Genomic DNA, 25,170 nt, shown 5'->3' with positions numbered 1-25,170 from the left:
GCATGTATGTAGATAGGATGTAGATAGGAGGTTTTGCCAAACACCTCCTATCTGCATGCATGTAGATAGGAGGTTTTGGCATTGAAGATTTTGAGTCTTATTGTGATCTCTTATTAATTGCAGATCAAAATCGTATGTGAAGTTTGAACACCATGGCAGCCAACAACCCTGAGTGGTCAGGCAGAAAGAGGCCTCTGTCCAGGGGAATGCTAATGATGCTTTTGGCTCTCAAGAAACGTAAGTAGTGCTATTGATGCATTGTTTTGACTAGTTCCAGTGATATAATAACATTATAATGGGAGTAAATATGGATATTTGAAACGGTTGAGGATAGCCAATAGCCTAATGGTTGTATTTTGAAGGAACAAAATTACACTGATGTTCAAAGACCTTATTTTGTCATCTAAAATTTTGTTTTAAAATACAAAATGACCAAAATGAAAAAATATTAGACTGCTAATATTGCATTTCATTTACAGGGAAAACAAATGAAACTGTGGGGGACACTGGTACAGCCACTGCTCCAGCCAGACGCCCAGTGACTGTGGGGGACACTGGTACAGCTAAAATTAATAATTACAGCATAATCAGAGTTTTAACTCTGTGTCATGATGCACACAGAGATAATAATATTGACAGTTCACTGATACAATTGCACTTAATGTATGTTTTATTCATGTTATCATTCCCCAGTGACTGTGGGGGACACTGGTACAGCCACTACTCGAGCCAGACGCCCAGTGACTGTGGGGGACTCTGGTACAACCACTGCTTCAGCCAGATGCCCAGTGACTGTGGGGGACACTGGTACAGCCACTGCTCCAGTCAGACGCCCAGTGACTGTGGGGGACACTGGTACAACCACTGCTTCAGCCAGACGCCCAGTGACTGTGGGGGACACTGGTACAACCACTGCTTCAGTCAGACGCCCAGTGACTGTGGGGGACACTGGTACAACCACTGCTTCAGTCAGACGCCCAGTGACTGTGGGGGACACTGGTACAACCACTGCTCCAGTCAGACGCCCAGTGACTGTGGGGGACACTGGTACAACCACTGCTTCAGCCAGACGCCCAGTGACTGTGGGGGACACTGGTACAACCACTGCTTCAGCCAGACGCCCAGTGACTGTGGGGGACACTGGTACAACCACTGCTTCAGCCAGACGCCCAGTGACTGTGGGGGACACTGGTACAACCACTGCTTCAGCCAGACGCCCAGTGACTGTGGGGGACACTGGTACAACCACTGCTCCAGTCAGACGCCCAGTGACTGTGGGGGACACTGGTACAACCACTGCTTCAGCCAGACGCCCAGTGACTGTGGGGGACACTGGTACAACCACTGCTTCAGCCAGACGCCCAGTGACTGTGGGGGACACTGATACAACCACTGCTTCAGCCAGACGCCCAGTGACTGTGGGGGACACTGGTACAACCACTGCTCCAGTCAGACGCCCAGTGACTGTGGGGGACACTGGTACAACCACTGCTTCAGCCAGACGCCCAGTGACTGTGGGGGACACTGGTACAACCACTGCTCCAGTCAGACGCCCAGTGACTGTGGGGGACACTGGTACAACCACTGCTCCAGTCAGACGCCCAGTGACTGTGGGGGACACTGATACAGCCACTGCTCCAGTCAGACGCCCAGTGACTGTGGGGGACACTGGTACAACGCCCAGTGACTGTGGGGGACACTGGTACAACGCCCAGTGACTGCAGGGGTACAGATGCCCAGTGACTGTGGGGGACACTGATACAGCCACTCGATGGCCAAAACGCAAAACCTCCTAAGTGCAAATTTCATGTTTTTCAGATTTCACTGTGGATGAGGACTATAGGCTATGCTGCACATGCTCAGTCTGTCTGCAAGATAGTCCCGCCCCTCATTTTGTCAGAAAAGTCATTTGACTAAAACCTCCTATCTTGTTCAGTGCCAATTAGTGTTAAAATGTTGAAGCGCAAAACCTCTTATCTGCACCAGAACTAGTTGAGCAGCAGACAGAGCTGAAACTTTAGAATGCTGTGTTATGTAGACCATCTAAATGTCTTTCAGTTTGTACTAATCAATTATTTTCAAAATAAAAAAGTGTCTTCCACCCTTACTATTTAAGTATTTGTTAGTAACTGTCAAGTTAATTGCATTGCCTTGTTGATTGCTAATGATTAGTGTCAGGTGGTGAAACTTTTATCACACCAAGAGTGTGAGTTGATCAAAAATGTGATTGGTAATACTTGTTACAGTACTGTAGAATGTCTTGATCTCAAAATGAGCATAAAAAAAACATTATTTATTCATTTATAAGCCGAACTGTTTCTAGGTAAAAACCTCCTATGTGCATCTATGTAGATAGGAGGTCATTTTTAGGTATAGATAGGAGGTTTTGGCGTTGAACATTTTGAACTTGTGGTTAGAGGTTGTCATTGCTGCTTAGATGTGAACATCAATGTTGTGATTTTGTATTAAATGCAGATCAAAATCACACGTGAACACCATGGCAGCCAACAACCCTGTGAGAATATTGTGCTGTGTCGGTTGGGGGGTATGAGGGTATGGGGGTGGGATGGGGTTTGGAGTTATGGGGTGTGGGGTGGCGGTTGGGGGGTTATGGGGTGGGGGGTGCATGAGGGCTTGGGTGGGTGGAGTTTGGGGGTTGTGGTGTGTTGGTTGGGGGCATGGGGACCGGGGGTTCTGGGAGTTGGGGTAATGGATTGGATGGGATTTGGGGGTACGAGGGTATGGGGTGGGATGGGGTTTTGAGTTATGGGGTTGAGAGGTGTGGGATGGCAGTTGGGGGGTATGGGGTTTGTGGGAGTGGGGGAGTATTGCAGGTGGTGGAGTTGGGGGGTAGAAAGTTTGGGGGGGATTTTGTTGAGGGGGGCATAGGCAAGTTAGGCCAGATCATATAGGATAGGGTCTTTGCGATGCGAGAGTGTGGTCTAGCCAACACCAACTCGGGACTCCTGAAGTGGAATGGGGTTTTGAGTTATGGAGGTGGAGAGGTGTGGGCTGGCAGTTGGGGGGGTGGGGTTTGTGGGAGTGGGGGAGTATTGCAAGTGGCGGAGTTGGGGGTAGAGGGTACGGAGGGGGATTATGTTGAGGGGGGCATGAGTCAGTTAGGCCGGATCATATAGAATAGGGTCTTTGCGATGCGAGTGTGGTCTAGCCAACACCAACTTGGGACTCCCGAAAAGCTGCCCTCCACACTCTCCTATCTAGCATCAGGGTTTTGAGCTCTACAGTGTTGTTGGCTAAGCTGTTACGCCGAAGTGCATCTACGTAGGTGGTGCACTTCCTGTCTTTCCTGGCTTTGCCCTGGGTTGGCTCCCATAGTGTCAGTTTGCTTGCCATTAGTTACAGTATGGGTGCCTGACGCAGTGCTCTGCCTCATCCTTCTCTCTCTGACTTTGTCTGTGACACATGGTAGGTTTCCGTAGAGGACCACATTTCTGATTTGGTCCGTCCATGTGACTCCTAGTGCCATTCATAGCATTCTTGTGTAGACTCCATCCAAGGCCCTTTCCTGTTGTGCTGTGATGGTCCATGTCTCAGCCCCATACAGCAGTACTGACTCAACTGTAACTATATGAACAGCCGCCTCTTAAGGTCTTCTCCCATGTCTGATTTCCACACTCTCCTCATCCCATGCAAGGCATTCCAGTCAAGTGCCCCCCGGACCTTCAGGTCCTGCTCCATTGAAGCAGTCCAGGCCCAGGTTATTTGAAGGACTGCCTCAAGTCCTGGATTGAGGAACTGCCTGGACTGCCTCAAGTAGCGTGTCTCCATCATCTGAACCATCTTCTCAGGAACTCCGTAGGCCCGGAGAATGTTCATCAGTTTCCCCCGGTGGATGGTGCCAAAAGCCTTTTGGAAGTCATGAAGGTGATCACCACTGAAAGATTCATCTCCTACTCCTTCCAGTATCCTCCTCAGCATCAGTCTGCTGTTCGCTCTGGGCGGAAGCCGTTCTGCGAGTTTCTCAGTACAGGGTCTAAGATGGGTCTAAGACGGTTGAGGATAATCCTGTTAGCCGCCTTGGAGACTTGTGAGCTCAGGTTAATGCCTTGGAGGTGTCCGTCTTGGTGAGGTCGCCTGACTTTGGTACTGGATCGATGATCATTTTGCTCCACAGCTTCGGCAGCTCACTAGACGTGTGTGCTTGATGCTATCCAACACCACCTCGTCTATGGGCACATACATCAGAACCTCTGCTGTCACTCCATCCTCCTCTTGCCTCACTTGATAGTAGCCATGGCCCTCTGGTACTCATCCATGGTAAATGATCCATGATCTGGTATGGGAAGGTCATGGAAGACAAGAGCATCGGATCATCCTCTTCTTCTGCTGGTACCATGTTTCAACTCGTTCCTCTGCGCTTTCTCCCCAGATCTTGGAAGTCTGAGAAGAGCTTCTGCCAGAAATTTCATTGATGAGCTTCTGCTTCTGTTTTGCATGCACCTTTTTAATGTGCCTGATCTTTTGGGTCAGCTCCTGTTTTTCGAGTTGCATACACTTGGTATAGCTCCTCCTTCCTCCGCTTATATTCCTCCCTCAGACCCTCTCCTTTTTGGTCAGCGACAAAGCCCCTGTGTGCTGCTCTCATCTCCTCCCTGGCTTTGGTGATTCTAGGGTCAAGGCATCCGTCTTTCCTCCTTGCTTATAGGCTCTTTAAGACATTCAATGATCTTACATACTATTCCACTATCCACACTGGACACAAGGTTGGTGATCCAGTTGTATGAGTTAGGGGAGTTGGACGGCATGAGGGTTTGGGGGGTGTAGTGTGCTGGTTGGGGGGAATGGGGGTTGTGGGAGTGGGGGTGTATTTCAGGTGGTGGAGTTGGGAGTAGAGGGTATAGGGGGGATTATGTCGAGGGGTGCCTGGGCCAGTTGTTTTCTAGTCCACCTAATTGTATTCCTGTTGTCCTTTTTGTACATTTTATTTGTAAGCACTTTCATTTTAGATTCTTGTTGTGAGCATTGCCCTGCAAACTTTGTTTTGTTTTTGAATAAAATAAAAAAGCATTCAATGCAACTCAGTGGTGTGTTCTACCGTGTTACGCTGTATACAGTGCAGATTTTTTTGGAAGAAGGCGTATACAGTCTACTACCCATTCCATCCATTGAAAACGCACTAGCGTATACCCACAACCACGTGCATTTCGTGCAGGGAATGATTATCGTATACCTCAACAAAAAAAAAACTAGACCACACCACTGATGCAACTGTTTTCAGCTGTAAATGTATGTATTTGCAGCTAGTACTATTTGTCATTATGTAGTTAAGCAATCACTTTACATTGAATGCAAAAGCTCCTATCTGCAGAATTATACAGGAAAAGTGGGGGAAAACCTCCTATCTGCATTTGCAATATGAAATCAGTGTAATTAACATATAATAATGTAATATAGTCCAGACATCCAGAAACGGTGTATTATGTGATGGGTTTCATAAAAAAATAGCATTGTGCAAAAACAATACAACATTTTGTAGTTTTCTTTTTCATTTTCCCAACAATTAACATTTTTCAGATAGGAGGTTTTGCGTTTTGGCCATCGCACTGCTCCAGTCAGACGCCCAGTGACTGCAGGGGACACTGGTACAACCACTGCTCCAGTCAGACGCCCAGTGACTGCAGGGGACACTGGTACAACCACTGCTCCAGTCAGACGCCCAGTGACTGTGGGGGACACTGATACAGCCACTGCTCCAGTCAGACGCCCAGTGACTGTGGGGGACACTGGTACAACCACTGCTCCAGTCAGACGCCCAGTGACTGTGGGGGACACTGGTACAACCACTGCTCCAGTCAGACGCCCAGTGACTGTGGGGGACACTGATACAGCCACTGCTCCAGTCAGACGCCCAGTGACTGTGGGGGACACTGGTACAGCCACTGCTGCAGCCAGACGCCCAGTGACTGTGGGGGACACTGGTACAACGCCCAGTGACTGCAGGGGTACAGATGCCCAGTGACTGTGGGGGACACTGATACAGCCACTGCTCCAGTCAGACGCCCAGTGACTGCAGGGGACACTGATACAGCCACTGCTCCAGTCAGACGCCCAGTGACTGCAGGGGACACTGATACAGCCACTGCTCCAGTCAGACGCCCAGTGACTGCAGGGGACACTGATACAGCCACTGCTCCAGCCAGACGCCCAGTGACTGCAGGGGACTCTGATACAGTGACTGCAGGGGACACTGATACAGCCACTGCTCCAGCCAGACGCCCAGTGACTGCAGGGGACTCTGATACAGTGACTGCAGGGGACACTGATACAGCCACTGCTCCAGCCAGACGCCCAGTGACTTCAGGGGACACTGATACAGCCACTGCTCCAGTCAGACGCCCAGTGACTGCAGGGGACACTGATACAGCCACTGCTCCAGTCAGACGCCCAGTGACTGCAGGGGACACTGATACAGCCACTGCTCCAGTCAGACGCCCAGTGACTGCAGGGGACACTGATACAGCCACTGCTCCAGCCAGACGCCCAGTGACTGCAGGGGACTCTGATACAGTGACTGCAGGGGACACTGATACAGCCACTGCTCCAGCCAGACGCCCAGTGACTTCAGGGGACACTGATACAGCCACTGCTCCAGTCAGACGCCCAGTGACTGCAGGGGACACTGATACAGCCACTGCTCCAGCCAGACGCCCAGTGACTTCAGGGGACACTGATACAGCCACTGCTCCAGTCAGACGCCCAGTGACTGCAGGGGACACTGATACAGCCACTGCTCCAGTCAGACACCCAGTGACTTCAGGGGACACTGATACAGCCATTGCTCCAGTCAGACACCCAGTGCCTGCGGGGGACACTGGTACAGCCTTCACAGAGGACATTTATTTTGAGCCAATGATGTTCACATCCTTTGTCGGGTCTGAACTAGAAATATCTCCAGTACTGGAAGCAGAATTTAATGCTTCCAGTGACTCCGACCTTGACTCCGACCTTGATTACAGCCCTACAAAGGACTTGCAGGACTCGAGTAATAGTGAAGAAAGTGGGCAAGAAGAAAGACATGACTCTGACCTTGACTCCGACCTTAATTACAGCCCTGCGAAGGACTTGCAGGACTCGAGTAATAGTGAAGAAGAAAGTGGGCAAGAAGAAGAAAGAGATGACTCCAGTCAGGTTGACTCTGACCTTGATTACAACCCAACAAAAGATTTGCAGGAACAGAGCTTGAGTAACAGCGGAGAAAGTAGTGAAGAGGAAGAACTGGCAGGGGTACCTGAAGATATTGTGGAGGAGGAAGCACACAAAAAAAAGAAAAAAGGTCTCAATCACAGAAAACTAAATTTGGAAAACAGACAGCAGGGAGAAGAGTACAAGGGGAAAAAGAAACTGGGGAGAACATCGATTGAGGTTACTAGAAGTCCACGCTCGATAGGTCACAGATGTCATCATGGCTGCGACGAGGGTCAAGTGAAAAACAAGGGAGGACAGCAATGCGAGGGCATTCTCGAAGAGCAAAGGCAAAAGATCTTCCAAGGTTTTTGGAAAATGACCTGGGACCAAAGGAGGGTTTACGTGTCATCACAGGTTGAAGTGTGCCCCGCAAAACGCCAGACAACAAGTCATCAATCACGGAAGAACAGAACGTACAAGTACAGATTACAGGTCGATAATAAGCAGGTACATGTTTACCAGGCAATGTTTCTGTCAACACTCAACATAGGGGCATGGAGTGTCCATGACTGGGCCAAATCTGAAACAGGAATGCACCAGGCACAACAGCCAACGCCAACAAGGAGCCGCAGTCAGCAGGATGGTTCTGCAGAAGAATTTCTGAATAGACTGCCGAAGGTTGAGAGTCACTATTGCCGGAGGGACTCTAAAAAAATGTATTTGGAGCCTGTGTTCAGCACATTTTCCTCACTGTACAGAGAATACAAGACATACTGTGGAGAACATGGTCATGAAGCAGCCAGTGATTGCACCCTCAGAAAGGTCTTCAAACAAATGAACCTGAGCTTGTTTAAGCCTAAGAAAGACCAGTGTGACGTCTGTGTCCAGTTTGAGGAGGGCAATATGGATAAGGAAGCCTATGAGAGGCATATCAAAGTGAAGGATATGGCACGTAGACAAAAGATACTGGACAAGGAACGCTATGCAGAAGACGAATCGACTGTGGTGTTAACAGTGGACCTTGAAGCAGTACTATTGGCTCCAGTACTCAATGCTAGTGCACTCTATTACAAAACTAAGCTAGCCTGTCACAATTACACAATCTACGACCTTCATTCCCATGATGCCAAATGTTACTTTTGGCATGAAGGTGAAGGGGGGCTAGATGCCGACACATTTGCAACCTGTCTTCTGGATTACCTGAACAACAATGACAGGTGCAAAGCGGCATCCACCATAATTGTGTATTCAGATGGATGTACTTACCAGAACAGAAACAAAACTCTTGCCAATGCACTGCTTGACTTCTGCTGCAAAACCAAGAAAACGGTTTTTCAAAAAATCCTGGAAAAAGGTCATACACAAATGGAATGTGATAGCGTACACGCTGCCTGTGAAAGAGCACTCAGGGACAAAAAGATCTATGTCCCCAGCAACTACATAACTTACATAGAGGAAGCCTGTCAAAAGCAGCCCTACAAGGTTGAGTACCTGCAGCATGACTTCTTTCAAACATTCAATGATCTCACGTACTACTCCACTATCCGCCCTGGACACAAGGTTGGTGATCCAGTTGTCACTGACATCCGTCAGTTGATATACAGAGATGGGTCCATTGAGTACAAACTTGACTACAGTGAATCTGATTTTCTTCCCTTGCCAAAGAGGTGTAAAGAAAACACTGGCTCGGTCAGGAGGAAGTATGCCGAAAAACCCAAAATCAAAAAGTCAAAATATGATGACTTGCAAGCAATGAAGTCTGTTCTTCCTCAGGACTGCCACACGTTCTACGATGCCTTACCTCACCACACTGCTTAGGGTGGGGTGGGGTGTGGGGGTACGAGGCGTGGGCTGGTGGTTGGGAGGGTATGGGGTGGAGGGGTATGAGTTAGGGGAGTTGGAAGGCATGGGGACTGGGGGGTAACTAATGGTTGGGGTGGGGTTTGGGGGTATGAGGATGTGGGGGTGGGATGGGGTTTGGAGTTATGGTGTGTGAAATGAAACATTCTGCATAATGAGTACTTTTACTTTTGGTTATGTAAGTACATTTTGATGCCAATACTTCTGTTCTGTAAAATGAAACATTCTGCATAATGAGTACTTTTACTTTTGGTTATGTAAGTACATTTTGATGCCAATACTTCTGTTCTGTAAAATGAAACATTCTGCGTAATGAGTACTTTTACTTTTGGTTATGTAAGTACATTTTGATGCCAATACTTCTGTTCTGTGAAATGAAACATTCTGCACAATGAGTACTTTTAATTTAGGTTCTTTAAGCACATTTTGATGCCAATACTTTTGTTCTGTGAAATGAAACATTCTGAACAATGAGCACTTTTACTTTAGGTTCTTTAAGTACATTTTGAAGACAATACTTTTGTTCTGTGAAATGAAACATTCTGCGTAATGAGTACTCTTACTTTTGGTTCTTTAAGTACATTTTGATGCCAATAGGCTACTTTTGTTCTGTGAAATGAAACATTCTGCATAATGAGTACTTTTACTTTTGGTTAAGTACATTTTGATGCCAATACTTTTGTTATTTTAGCCTACTCAAGTACATTCAAGTACATTTAAGCCTACTCAAGAGGGGGTTGGGGGGTATGGGGTGGGGGGGCATGAGGGTTTTGGTGGGTGGGGTTTGGGGGTACAGGGTTTTGGGGCTTGTGTTGTGCCGGTTGGGAGGCAGGGATATGGGAGTGGGGGTAATGGGTGGGGTGTGATTTGGGGGTGTGATGGGGTTTGGAGTTATGTGGTGTGGGAGGTGTGGGGTGGCGGTTGGGGGTATGGGGGTTGTGGGAGTGGGGGGTATTTCAGGTGATGGAGTTGGAGTAGAGGGTATTGGGGGATTATTTTGAGGGGTGCCTGGGCCTGTTGGGCCGCTTCATGTTTTTGAATACAATAAAGAATCATTAAATGTAACTGTTTGTAGCTGTGAATTTATGTTTTTGCTTCTACAGAGTATTTACAGGCAGTACTATTTGTCATTATTGAATTTTGCAATCACTGAACATTGAAATGCAAAAGCTCCTATCTGCAGAATTATCCAGGAAAAGTGGGGAAAAACCTCCTATCTGCATTTTCAATATGAGATCAGTGTAATTAACATATAATAATATAATATAGTCCGGACATCCAGAAACGGTGTATTATGTGATGGGTTTCATAAAAAAATAGCATTGTGCAAAAAAAATACAACATTTTGTAGTTTTCTTTTTCATTTTCCCAACAATGTACATTTTTCAGATAGGAGGTTTTGCGTTTTGGCCATCGATAAGCAGTTTTGTCCCTTTTGTTTTACAACATGAAAAGCAATCAAATGTAATTATGTTTAGGTATCACTAATGTTAATGTAACTACATTACAAGCAGTTTTGGGTAACGTTGATTTTAAAAGTAACTCATTACGTTACAGGATTACAGCCATTAAAAAAAAGTATTCTGTTACATTACAGTATTACTTTTCAGATTACTTTTGCGTTACTGAAGATTAAAACCCATTTGTAAGGAACTATATCCTATGTAATATCCCCTCATTACGAGTATGTTTGGAAAACATGAAATCAAGAGAGCAGCCTATCAGAGTGGCCACAGTGTAGAGCTGTGCTGAGCTTCACTAAGCATACTGACATATCTAATTTACATTGACGTTCTTCTTTTCAACAACAAATCCAACAATCATGTGAATACTTCTACGACCGTACTAAAGGATAACCTCTCTGTCTTCTCTCAGTCTCTGTCATGTCAACAGGTGTGACCAATTAATGTAATACAAAACCAAACCAGTCAGTCAGTCAGTCAGTCAGTCAGTCAGTCAGTCGGATGACACTGTCACACCAAAAGTGGTGACCTATTGATTACGCAATAATCACAGAATGCTGACTGTTAGCACGTGGTCACCGATTTGTCTGTAACATCCGTGCAACTCTCTGTTGACAGAGACGCGCTCATTCATTTACCAGGAAATAACACAAATGTGTCGGATGGATTTTCCTTTTCCTTTGTGGCAACAGAAGGAACAGGAAAATATAGATCTGAAATGTAATGTATTCTAAGTAATGCCATTGTTTAGGACCCAGTGTTTACCCCCAGCTCTGATTAAAATTTATATTAATATATTACTTAACTCCTGAAAAACTTTGATGTTCAAAGTTGTTGTACTTCCTACAGAGTGAAACATGGAGGAGAAGACTGGATTAGACCTCAACTCCTTACAAGATGTGAGTATCTGTCTGTCTGTCTGTCTGTCTGTCTGTCTGTCTGTCTGTCTGTCTGTCTGTCTGTCTGTCTGTCTGTCTGTCTGTCAGACATTTTATACTGGCTCCTCTCTCCCTGGATGTTGTCCTGAAAACCCTTCAGTAGCTTCCACTGAATTCATATTCATCATTTCATACGGGCTCATGCTCTCTCCCAGTCTATATCAGTGGTGCTCAAACCTTTTCATGTCTTTTCATGTCAAGGACCCCCAAAATGATATTTATTTGGCCACCGACCCCCATCTCAAAATATATTGTTCCAGGGACCCCCAGAAGCAAAGATTTTAGTTACAAATGTTCACTTTAAAACAATATATATTCAAAGATTTGAACATATTTTCATAATTTTTGAATAGCCCAAAGTGTAAAATAATGTTTTTTTGCTCAAAAAGTGACACAGATGCGTTCCAGGTCTTAATGGGTTAAAATAAAAGTAGATCTACAAGCTCATAACGCCTCACACGTCTCTATTTGATGTGTGGGCTGACTGTGTTGAACGGGACTTGATGTCGTCCTAAATAATGCCTGATTTTATACGTAAATGTGTGATGAAAATATCAGATCTACAAGCATTCACAGCTCTGTGACCAGTGTGTTTGTAACACTGTAGCTAAACACACATTAGTTCTGTCTCTGCAAACACACTCCTTACATAAAGAACAGCTCTGTGACCAGTGTGTTTGTACTGTAGCTAAAAAAAAGGTGCTCAAACTTTTTCATGTCAAGGACCCCCAAAATGATATGTATTTGGCCGCGGACCCCCATCTCAAAATATGTTGTTCCAGTGACCCCCAGAAGCAAAGATTCAAGTTAAAAATGTGAGCTTTAAAACAATATATATTCAAAGATTTGCACACATTTTCAAGATTTTTCAAAAATATCAGATCTGCAAGCTCGTAGCGCGGCACTCGGTGCCACGCTACGAGCTTGTAGATCTGCTATTTTTGAATAGCCCAAAGTGTGAAATAATGCTTTTTAGCTCAAATCAAAATGTGCCGCGCTCTGAGCTTGTATATGTGCTATTTTAGCCAAATAAATCTAAAATGACAGTTCACAACGTGTCGCATCGCAACGCGCTTTGAGCTTGTAGATCTGCTATTTTAGAACACATGTTCATGATTTTTCAAAAATAGCAGATCTACAAGCTCATAGTGCCGCACCGAAAATCTTTGTATATATATGTATTTTTTAAGCATTTTTAACTCACATCTTTGCTTCTGAGGGGTCCCTGGAACAACAAATTTTGAGATCTTTTTTCAGAAAACTGTCAGGATTTAGAAGACATTTGTAGAATCCCCCAGGAGCAAAGATTTGAGTCAAAAATGTTTGCTTTAAAAATATATATATTCAAAGATTTGCACACATGTTCACGATTTTTCAAAAAGATCTGCTATTTTTGAATAGCCAAAGAAATCTAAAATGACACGGATGCGTTCCTGGTCTTAAAGGGTTAATCTCAATAGCAGATCAACGCGCCGCCATGCGCCGCGTTGTGAGCTTGTAGATCTGCTATTTTGGAATAGTGAAGTATAAAATGGTCAAGGTGGTTGAAGTGATTTTTATGTTTTATAATAATATTTCTTAGGACCCCCGGGGGTCCCTGGACCTTACTTTAAGACCCATTGTGTGTGTGTGTGTGTGTGTGTGTGTGTGTGTGTGTGTGTGTGTGTGTGTGTGTGTGTGTGTGTGTGTGTGTGTGTCACTCAGTGAATGATGTGTTTAATGTTTATTGTGTTATTTTCTCATCAGATTTCTCTCATCTCACACTGAACACAAACACAGCATACAAGACCCTCTCTCTGTCTGAGAACAACATGGTGGTGACACATGGAGAGGATCAGCATCATCCTGATCATCCTGACAGGTTTCGATGGACGGATAGTCAGGTTCTGTGTACAGAGGGTCTGACTGGACCCTGTTACTGGGAGGTAGAGAGGAATGGAATGGTTGGTATAGCAGTGACTTACGGAGGAAAGAGGAAAGGGCTTGGTCCAGACTTTCTGCTTGGATCCAATGATAAGTCCTGGTGTCTGTACTGTGATGATAACAGATACACTGTACATCACAATAGAAAGGAGACTCTCCTCCCTGTCCGTCCCTCTGGCTCTAAGAGAGTAGCAGTGTATCTGGACTGTCCTTTAGGGACTCTGTCCTTTTATAAGGTCTGCTCAGACTCACTGACTCACCTGTACACCTTCACCTTCACCAACACATTCTCTGAACCGCTCTATGCTGGGTTCTGGTTACGGTCCTACTCCTCCTCCTCCTCAGTACGTCTGTGTGAGCAGAGATAGAGTCTCTATGTGAGGAGGACATCAGGTCTCCATGGTTACTCCACATGTTTGAGTGAGTCCAGGTTGTCATGGTTACCATGGATACTTTGACACCATGCTAAGTCTGACATCATACAACTCCATATTTGGGCACGACTGACTCATGGTGACATCATAGTGATGTCATCATAAATTAAAAAAGTACAGAAGCAGCACACTGACATAAGAGAGGGTTTGTGTCGTTAAAAATGTTCGCAATTATAACACATTTCTTCATATTTATTTAACCCTTTAAGGGAACGCGCGTCTGTGTCATTTTAGATTTCTTTGGATATTCAAAAATATCAGATCTACAAGATCATAGCGCGGCACTATGTGCTATTTTAGCCAAAGAAATCTAAAATGATAGTTCACAACCCGTCGCAACGCAACGCGTTTTGAGCTTGTAGATCTGCTATTTTGGAATAAAAATTTGCACAAATGTTCACGATTTTTCAAAAATAGTAGATCTACAAGCTCATATTGCGGCACCGAAAATCGTTTAATATATTTTTAAGCGAACATTTTAACTCAAATCTTTGCTTCTGGGGGGTCCCTGGAACAACATATTTTCAGATGGGGGTCTGTGGCCAAATACATATCATTTTGGGGGTCCTTGACATGAAAAAGTTTAAGAACCACTGATATGGAGTCAGAACAGTCTCATAATGAGTGAATGCACAAGTCCTAATGAGTGAATGCACAAGTCTTGGTTTGTATTCACACACTCTTGGTTTGTATTCACACACTAGATTTTTGAATGAACAAGTTCTGGTTTGCATGTGTTTTTTTTGGTTCAGCACTACAAATGCGATGCTTTGCGTTCGTGTTTCAAGTCCACAGGTTCGTGTTTCAAGTCCACAGCTTTAAATCCACAGTCTGTGTATTAAATTCACAGTTTGTATTTTGTGTTTCTAATCCACAGCTCTAAATCCACAGTTTGTATATTAAAGTCACATTTATATTTTGTGTTTGAATTCCACAGTTTAAAATTCACAGTTTGTATTTTAAAGTCACATTCCAGATGCTCTGCTTCACAAATATAATTCTCTATTTATCTCCAAAACACTCAATTTACAAACACAAATCGGTTGGTGTGCATTTGCACACTGCTTCTCTGTGGTGGATCTCCTCTGTGCACACACGAATCTTTTTGAGACTGACCTGACGGTGGGCGTAGACGAACGTCGTCATTGGCTGATAAATCTGTCAATCAAAATCATGATTCTGATTGACAGGTTCATCAGCCAATGAGACGGGTTCGCTTTCAGCCAATCATAAGTGCTCTTACGTTTCTGGAGTGGACATATATCTCAACACTGTCCAATATGTTGTGAACTTACTTGAGGCAACATCATAATGAGATGCCGGGTGTGTCAAATATGAGCTTTTAGTTTTAGGAAAGCTTCCAAATAAAAATAAAATTGTCTAGAACATTGTACTGCAGTGCTGTTGTTCAAGGGACTTTAAGAAGTATTAAACACTTGCAAGGTTAGCTTTTTTTCCTTCTACATGTTTCATGTCACAGAGTCCACCCTTGACTTTAGACCATGGACGTTTTCAAACAAGCCTGTCCTGGTAAGCGATTGCTAGTGCTGATAATTAAACATTTTATTTAAGTCATACAGTAGTGATGGGGAATTTAAATGTCATGAAATGGAACTTCACTTGCTATTCACTCTGAGCATTATCGTTCACCATTGTATTTCATTGTATATCGTTCAACATTGTTTTTCCTTTTATAGTCTGTGTGAACTCTTCCATCCACTTGACTTAGAATGACAAAATATAGTGCTCAGTGTGCCCCGTTACTTGAACTGACACAGCTATGACCAGGCCAGTGGTGACTAGATTTAAATTCCTGGTGTCCATTTAGTTCATAGAAAAGTTCTATAAAGTTTAATGCTCTATAACTTGTGAAACACCCAATTCACACCCAGAGAGAACCCAGATCTGCTTATACAATTTTGTCTGCTCATTCATTTCAAGAAATTGGTACTGAAGATCTGAGAACCCTGTAACTGAACACTAATGATTACCATGTGGATATAAAGCTTTTTAACACATGAACAAAATCAACACTGATGACTTAAACGTGTAGGACAGGTATGAAACAAGTACGATAAGTAAACGTTTTCCAATTGACGTGAGCAGTAGTTTCATAGGTGCACGGCCAGGATTGTAAACATCTAATCACATGGATGTATAGACGGGGGGCAATGTAAAGGGAATGACCTCACTCCCCTAGTTTCATTACTTCCAACTTCACTGTTAATCTTGGATGAAATTGGTATCCCAACCTGAGAATGCTATTTTTTTACTTAAGAGCTGCAGCGACAGAACTGTTACTGAATAAATACCATCAATATAATCATTTGGGAATATACCGTACATATTAACCAGCTTCGCTTACACCTCCTTTAATCTGTCCATTGCTTTGGGACTGGCAGGTGGAACATTATAGGACAAAGTTTAACACCAACCTTTATTGAAATTATATGGTATACACCTTTACAATTGCAGTTATAAAGCTGCATTTTTCAAGTTCACTGATCCAGACCAAGTTTCAAGGTTGTGCTTTGTGTAGAGGTACTTAAGAGTTTGTGTGTAGGTACATAAGAGTAAAACGTATTTTTGTTTGGCTTCCTTCAGACAATGCAGCAGCATAGATAACAAGAGTGACTTGTGTACACAAGAGTGTCTCAATTTAAATAGGGGTTTTGACTGTTCAGTATACACTATTGCTACGGCCCTTTAAAAAAATAAAAATAAATAAAAAATATTTTAAACACAAAATGCAGCAAGTGTTTTTATACACCACAAAATCATGCTGAATATTGTTGCTGTAGTACCCCAACAGTCTATTTGGGGTGTTTGCATTTGAATAATCTAGGTAGCTACCTCAAAGGTTTGACTGTATTGGGTAACACTTCCTGTACCCTGCTAATAAACAACACATTACCTTTAACTGTCAGTGAATGTACCATTCGGAGATACTGACCCGGACAACATTTTAAATTCAAGGGAATAGAACTTTACAGAAGGGTTTTTTTTTTCTCTCTCTTTTTTTTTTTACACAAATGAATTCCCTTTTAAATTCAAATAAAATATTAAAAAAATGAAATGAAAATAAATGACAAACAAATATATGACAAGGCTTAAAAACCTTTTAGAATGAACTTAAACCACAATAGGCCTACCCAAATAACCCAAATACTCATGCATGTGCAAAAACAAACTGTTTTTTCCCCAAATAAAACACTTGACCAAAACTAAATGATATACCTAGAAAAAAATATACACACACACACACACACACACACACACGTCATGTATCAAAATTGCAACAAATCTAGTTTAAAAAAAAAAAAAGATCTGTTCCCCATCACTCTCCCTGACTTTTACTTCACCTTTCTTTAACCCTCATTTAATTAAAGCTGCAAAAATAACACTTTAACCATGAACTTAACCCATAATAACCGTGAACTTGACAGTAACTTTAAACCATTAACACACTGTGGGCCCACACACCCACGCACATCCACCCCACGTTGCAGGCCTGCGAGACGTTCCGGCGATGCGGTGATTCTGGTCCTCAGTAACTCCAACAGATAGTTCTTTGTTGACACAGTACTTGCAGAGTCTTCAAACAGTACTTGCAATGGAAAACATTTCTCTGATACAGTACTTGCAATGGAAAACATTTCTCTGATACAGTACTTGCAATGGAAAACATTTCTCTGATACAGTACTTGCAATGGAAAACATTTCAAACGGCAACAGAGCTGGACTCTCTGTCCAGAACAGTCTTTTCCAAGCAGATGTCTCGATAATGGCGTAGTTCTCCGGCCAGTTGACCACACGCTCCGCTGGCAAACACTGACACACTTGTACCCAACAATGTACTGAGGCCTTTTTACATTTCTTATTTCTCCAAATACATTCTTCTCAGTCCTTCCTCTCTCTACCTTCTTCCGCTCTCTCCCACGGGCAATTGTTACTCTGGAACCCCTCGCATCCAATCCACTGCACCCACTCATACAACATAAAACCACTCCGTAGTCTTTGCTTAGTTAACGTTTTATATTAAATATGAAAACCAAATACCTTAGACCTGTTTGACTCCTTATCAAAACCCAATATGAATAGATAACTCTGCTAACCACTTTAAAAAGAAAATACATCACTTTCAAGTTTACTGGCATTAGTTTGGTTTTTCTCTCTCTTAATTACTATATTAATAAGTCTGAAACTAATTTATGTTAACCCTTTACTCTCCTCATTGATCAAATTATTACAGCATGTGAAAGAAGACACTGAAACAGCCAGTCCTGGTTGGTGGAGTTCAGAGTAGCTTGATACCAGGAGTGGCAAAGATCAGTGACACGGCTCATTTCTTCTTCAGTAAGATCTGCTTTCTTGAGCTACAACAGGGACACATCACAAAAGGGGACCAAATTTATTTAGGTAGAAAGTTGCCTCCAGGAGGCATTCCACAAAAAGGGCAAAAGTTGAATTTCAAATAGTCAACATTTGGAGTACATCAGAGGGACACACAAAGCTTGTTAAAATTTGCCAACACTGACCAATTCACTTATCCGTTTGATGCATGTGATGACAAACATGGTGTAAAACTCTGTGTAAGACATGCTAAATTGTAACCGTTACCCACCAAACCAATAGTTTCACGATGGTCAAGATCAGCAACATCCAGAGCTGCTGCTGCAGTTTCGGTTCCACCCCTGGTCAACAGTGTCACGACAGCGAAACTGAGTGTGAGACTAGCAGAATGTCAAAAGAAAATGTAAAAACAAAGGGGAGATGGCAGTGCCCCATTTAATGGCAGTATATGGCATGAACACTAGGCACAAAACGACAGGATACTGGATATAGTTTCATTAAGTAGGGTGCAAATACCGTCATACAAAATAGGATACCAGGTAAACATCAAACATAGGAAGTGTGTGCGCCAACATACCAACCTTAATTAATACTGAAGCCAGTCTTCAGCTTCTGCATGGCAATTGACAAACATGTCGATTGACGTCTTCACCATTCATGTTGTCGGAACAACTGACATGAAGGTCCTGAGAATTCAGCTCCTCTTGGAACTGAAGGTGCTGGCAATTCCTCTCCACTTCTGGTCCTGGCTGCTTCCCTAGGCAGCCCAAATAAAAAATGTAAAATCATAACTCATTTTCATGACTATTTCAAAATAAGTCCTTGCTTGTCCAGCTGGTCCCAAGCAAGCTGGTCGCAAGAAATATTTATCTGTAGATAACATTGTCAAATACAGTAATGACATTATTAATTTAAAGTGTGTTTGTGCAGTGTACATAAAGTACATGTGCCAACATGTACAAACACATCTTTTTATCTGAATCTATAGTCAAAACGTCTTACCATTCATCACACATACTGGCATGAAATGGAAGGACATCTATTGGGTATTCTCTCTGACAGATTGGGCAAACCTGCAAAACAAAGAAAGCAAAAGAGAATGATACAAAAACAGAGTCCGAGTTAATGAACCTCAGACATACGATATTGTCTAGCAATAGTAATATAATTCTATGATCCAAAATTAGTATATTGTGTGTTCCATAACAAAACAGCATGCCCATTTATAACTTTAAGCATCATATCATTATGAAGTGAAACTTATGATTACTTCCTATGGAATATAATGAATAAGCCTCGATTACCTCACAAGACTCTCCCATCTCTATGGAGTCTTCAATCTCAGCAGTAGGAAGGTCTGCGTCAGCTGGCGCACTGGCTCCTCAATAATCGTGCAGTCTTCGTCAGGAGATGCCTCGGATTTACTCTCCTAAAAAAAGACAGAGCTAGAGACAATCAAACACTCATTTGCACACAAAAGAGAAAAAATAACTTCAGAAATTAGAGGAAAGCTGTACAGCTTACGTTCAAAGAGCAAGCCCGCAGATGCAACGGCAACATCTGCAAAGGCATAAGATTCCCACACGTCAGGCAGTTTGCCTTCGGCATCTTAGTGGTGTACCCCCCAGGGGCCTGTAAAATCCGCCTCTCGCCATGACTGGCATGCTCTGGCCAGTGTAGCGTCCCCAACTCGCCACAACTTCCTCCACCGAGGGAGCTAGCTTCTTTGGCGCAGGTGGGTTGTTGGCCGGACTGGTGAGCCGTGGGTCATGGGTTCGACTCCGGCTCAGGGCGTTGCACTTCTCGGCCGTTACACCTGCCTGGACTGGAGGAATGGCCTGCCCCACTGTAAGAGCTGTCTGGAAGCTGCCTCTTGCCATGCTCTGGCCTGCCTGGACTGGAGGAATGTCCAGCACTTGTGAGCTGCCTCTGGCCATGACTGGCCTGCTCTGAACCCATGGCTAGATGAGATGGTCCCTGTAACTAGGGGGAGAAAATAAGATTTATATAAGGCACTGACAGTAGAGTATGAGGCACATGATATAAATCACAATATAGCAATATAGATCCTCAAATGTTGTTCTATCAAATGCAGCATTATAATTAAAAAGTACATGATGTTACACTATTTTGCTCAGCTGCTGATTAGGCTACTACCCATAAAATACATAAATAAAAAACAGTCTTAAGTAATGTAAAGTATACTTGATGTGAACATGCACGGTACATCATTAACAGTCTTAAGTAATGTAAAGTATACTTGATGTGAACATGCACGGTACATCATTAACAGACTTAATTTTATCCTTCAACTTCTTGTTTCTGCCCCAAAACGATTAGTTATACAGGTTTTGCAGCAATTTGTAGTCATTGTAGAAATATTAAACCTTAATGTCAAATGTTTAAGCATGTTCTAATCCAGGGGTCTTCAACAGGGGGTCCTCAAAGTAACTACAGGGGGGCCGTCAAATGTTCGTGATTGGATTTATTATCAGTTTTCATTAAGCACTTGAACCCTAGCATCCCTATTCTGAGGAGAACTTTAACCAAATATAGCCAATCTACAGTGAGCTTGTAGATCGGCTATTTTCGGCAAAGACGTTTGGTGTGAAAAAGGATCAGACCAAGTACAGAGTGAAAGGTCAGGTGTACTAAGTATTGACAGTTTTAAAATACACATTAACATGAATCCAACATGATAGTGCAACATCTATGAAATCTATGAAAAAGTTTAACCTGCAACACAATTTTATGCAATATGTAGTGGGGGTCTCTTACTCCCTTCTTCATCTCTCTCTCTTAACTAGGGGGTCCTTGGCATTGAAAACGTTGAAGACCCCTGTTCTAATCATGTATACTTTAAAAACATTTTCCAAAATAGTCCATTTTACATCGAGGTGCCCAGATGTCCCTAGTGCCCACCTATCCTGTTACCTTGCAGACCCTACAGTACAGTTCAGTTTTGAACCTGTCACAAAAAATATATATATATATATATTAAAATCCGCGGTTTATAAACAAAGACGAGCCCTCATACTGTTTAGGTTTGTCTTCTGTGATTTCAATGACAATAATGAGGTGCGGTGTCACGCTGACACCTGTAACCTGTAGAAATATGCTACCATATGCGTCACTCACAGCCAGGAAACACCCCCTAGTTACATCTTTCTACGGGTCACGTGTTTCAATATAACACCCACCCCACCAGAGGTTTTTTTATATTTCGATAATATAATCCAACTCTTATCTTAATCAACTTACACTTCGCTTGTAAAACAAGTATTTCCCTCATGTGAAGACAAATACCATGAATTTGAGGCTTAAACCCAACGTCGGCATGCCATCATCATCATCATCATCATCATCTGTTACGTGGCTAAGCAGAATGCTTCAACTTATTATAATTCAATAACATTAGATGATTTACAATGAGGGGATAATAACATAAATGTGTTACTTACAGATTCACGTTGTTAACCACTACTTCCAGCAGCATTCTTCATATTGTTTCTCAATCCCTGCCCCAAACTTCTGCCGTGTCCGCCATTACGCCCCCTTTGCTTTCTACTCTGCGCAGCCAGGTGCAGAGAATAGATATATGACTGTTTGATTGCCGGAGAAAATGTAACAGCACTTATGATTGGCTGAAAGGGAACCCGTCTCATTGGCTGATGAACCTGTCAATCAGAATCATGATTTTGATTGACAGATTTATCAGCCAATGACGACGTTTGTCTACGCCCACCGTCAGGTCAGTCTCAAAAAGATTCGTGCGTGCACAGAGGAGATCCACCACAGAGAAGCAGTGTGCAAATGCACACTAACCGATTTGTGTTTGTAAATTGAGTGTTTTGGAGATAAATAGAGAATTATATTTGTGAAGCAGAGCATCTGGAATGTGACTTTAGAATACAAACTGTGAATTTTAAACTGTGGATTTGAAACACAAAATACAAACTGTGAATTTTAAACTGTGGATTTCAAACACAAAACACAAACGTGACTTTAATACACAGACTGTGGATTTAAAGCTGTGGACTTGAAACACAAACACAAACTTGAAACACAAACGCACGAAACACGAAAGCTGTGGACTTGAAACACGAACGTGGACTTGAAACACAAACACAAACACGAAACACATGCAAACCAGAACTTGTTCATTCAAAAATCAAATGTGTGAATACAAACCAAGACTTGTGCATTCACTCATTATGAGACTGTTCTGACTCCATACACTGATATTATAGAATTTTTTTCAGAAAACTGTTTTAGAAGATATTTGTAGAATCACTAGAAGCAAAGATTTAAGTTAAAATATTCGCTTTAAATATATATATATATATTCAAAGATTTACACATGTTCACGATTGTTTTTAAATAGCAGATCTACAAGCTCATAGCGCGGCACTCGGTGCCGCGCTATGAGCTTGTAGATCTGCTGTTTTTGAATAGCTAAAGAAATCTAAAATGACACGGATGCGTTCCCGGTCTTAAAGGGTTAATCTCAATAGCAGATCTACAAGCTCACAACGCGCCGCCATGTGACACGTTGTGAGCTTGTAGATCTGCTATTTTGGAATAGTGAAGTATAAAATGGTCAAAGTTGTTGAAGTGATTTTTATGTTTTATATTTAATAGTTTTGCTTAGGACCCCCGGGGGTCCCTGGACCTTACTTTGTGACCCATTGTGCGTGTGTGCATTGTGTGCATTGTGTGCGTGCGTGCGTGCGTGCGTGCGTGCGTGCGTGCGTGCGTGCGTGCGTGCGCGCATATAAAGACTATCAATCTCTGCCAGTAGTTCTTAAAGTGGGGTCCAGGGACCCCCAGGGGTCCTTGAGGGGGTTCCAGGGGGTCCCCAGCTAAATATGTTAATACAGCGTCAAAATCAGTTTAAACACTTTAACCTCTATTTATACATCAGATATTTGAGAAAAAAAAAGCTGATCTAAAAGTTCACAACGCGCTGCCGTTGTGGTTGCTTACAGATCTTGTAGATCTCCTGTTGTCAAACAAAAATCTTGGAAGAAATGTGAAAAACGTGGAATATTTTTTGAAAGAAATCTTCAAAGTCTTGTATGGGGGTCCCTGGTCAAAACTAGAAAAAGTGCTCCTCAGAGCCCTGCCAGACCCCTAGAGGGACCGGCCGACCGACCGACCGACAAAGCCTCATGTAGGCCCACCCCCTGGGTCTGGCAACAACTATGATCAGATGGGGGTCCTTGACAGGAAGAAGTTAACCCTATGAAATCAACATGTGTGTGTAAATGAGACCCCCTCAAAATCAGTCATCACCACAGCTTTAGATCTGAGATTAGATTAGATTATATTAGATTATAGATTAGATTATAGATTATAGATTATAGATTATAGATTATAGATTAGATTAGATTAGATTAATTTAAATCAGACAGCGCTGCTCAAACCTCCACTCCACACATTTATAAATATGTATCATAAATAATGATGATGATGATGATGATGATGATGATGATGTCATCACAGTATCATACTTGTGTCTCTTATGTAAACACATCTACTCTATTATTTGACATGTGATTGTTTTATATGTGATATTTGACACAATAGACAGAGGAACATTATATTTTCTAACAGCAGAATAGTGACTCTAGGGTTGATATGTTTAACTCTTTCCTCTCCTACTGCTGTGAGCATGTTGTTGGTCGACTAGACTTCATGTCATTTACTCTCAAGCAGTGGTGGAAAAAGTACAAAAGTTTTTGTACTTAAGTAAAAGTGCAAAAGTATTGGCATTAAAATGTACTTAAAGTACTAAAAGTACTAGTTGTGCAGAATGTGTAAAAGTCTTCTGAAAATAGCCGATCTACAAGCTCACAACGCGTCGCTCTGCGACAGAAATACTCTGTTACAAAGTACAATATTTGCTTCTGAGATGTAAGAAGTAAAAGTATTGAAAAATGTAAATACTCCACTAAAGTAAAAAATCCTAAAATGTGTAGCCTACTTGAGTAAGTAGTTGAGTAAATGTACTTAGTTACTTTCCACCACTGCTCTCATGTTGAACTGTGTAAATCAGTGTGGATTCAAACATCTACTAAATGTCTGCATTCATTCATTAATGACATTCAAATCATTCATTGTTCATCTATTGATTCATTATGACATCATTATGTTATTGTTGTTTTTATCTTCACATGTTATTGTATGATCATCTGTAGATGTTTCATTGTTTAATAAATTAACTCTTTAAAGTCTGATATTGTTCTTGTGTATTAATATTCATAGAAGTCACATCTATGCATCAGGGTGCGTTCCCACCAGTGGTGGAAAAAGTACTCAAATGTTTTACCTAAGTAAAAGTATCAATGCCGAAATGTAGAAGTATTGGTATCAAAATGTAATGAAAGTATCAAAAGTAAAAGTACTGAAATGTTTGAAAATAGCAGATCCACAAGCTCACGCGTCGTGTTCTTGTAGATCGGCTATTTTCAAATGGCCCAAATGTATATAGAGCTGAAGTGGTTAATGTTTGTTTTGTAATAATAATCCCCCCAAAAAATAGCAGATATACAAAAAGCTCATAGCACACCACTTTGTGCTGCGCTATGAGCTTGTAGATCTGCTATTTTTGAAGAATTATGAAAGTGTGTGCAAATCTTTGAATATGTATATTTGTACCATTTGTAACTCAAATCTTTGCTTCTGGGGGTCCCTGGAACAATATATTTGGAGATGGGGGTCCCTGGAACAATATATTTGGAGATGGGGGTCCCTGGAACAATATATTTGGAGATGGGGGTCCCTGGAACAATATATTTGGAGATGGGGGTCCCTGGAACAATATATTTGGAGATGGGGGTCCCTGGAACAATATATTTGGAGATGGGGGGTCCCTGGAACAATATATTTGGAGATGGGGGGTCCCTGGAACAATATATTTGGAGATGGGGGGTCCCTGGAACAATATATTTGGAGATGGGGGTCTATTAAATTCAATTCAATCTTTATTTCAGACTCAGGGTCCATAAAAACAAGACAGTATGATACATACACAGTGCAAAAAGCTAAGAA

At 42.6% G+C, this 25,170-nt stretch overlaps 1 protein-coding gene and 2 long non-coding RNA genes across 5 annotated transcripts in view; 1 reads left to right on the top strand and 2 right to left on the bottom strand.

Moving 5' to 3' along the window:
* LOC311039188 (protein NLRC3-like) overlaps positions 1-24,126 on the top strand; it is a 45,325-nt gene extending 21,199 nt beyond the window's left edge. For 2 of the 3 annotated variants that reach the window (XM_084048860.1, XM_084048858.1), the window contains 2 exons: positions 11,319-11,368; positions 13,154-15,186. In XM_084048860.1, the coding sequence (XP_083904986.1) occupies positions 11,319-11,368; positions 13,154-13,698 (595 nt within the window). In that variant the 3' untranslated portion in view covers positions 13,699-15,186. Of the gene's footprint in view, positions 1-11,318; positions 11,369-13,153; positions 15,187-23,736 lie in introns of those variants that run through there. The other variant, XM_084048859.1, reaches the window with a different exon arrangement.
* On the bottom strand, positions 15,545-18,935 carry LOC311039196. The gene is made up of 3 exons (XR_014600136.1): positions 18,699-18,935; positions 18,389-18,497; positions 15,545-18,140 (listed from the first exon to the last, which is right to left on the bottom strand). It is a non-coding gene; the product is annotated as an uncharacterized lncRNA (long non-coding RNA).
* Positions 19,486-22,242, bottom strand: LOC311039198. Its single transcript, XR_014600138.1, has 3 exons — positions 21,579-22,242; positions 19,642-20,100; positions 19,486-19,546 (listed from the first exon to the last, which is right to left on the bottom strand). It is a non-coding gene; the product is annotated as an uncharacterized lncRNA (long non-coding RNA).
* Positions 24,127-25,170: the final 1,044 nt, after the last annotated feature.

This window comes from Gymnoscopelus microlampas, assembly GCF_963454915.1.
Source record: "Gymnoscopelus microlampas genome assembly, chromosome: 22".
Lineage (NCBI taxonomy): Eukaryota > Metazoa > Chordata > Actinopteri > Myctophiformes > Myctophidae > Gymnoscopelus > Gymnoscopelus microlampas.
Note: the sequence above shows the minus strand (reverse complement) of the source record. Positions and strands in the feature narration are given on the sequence as shown.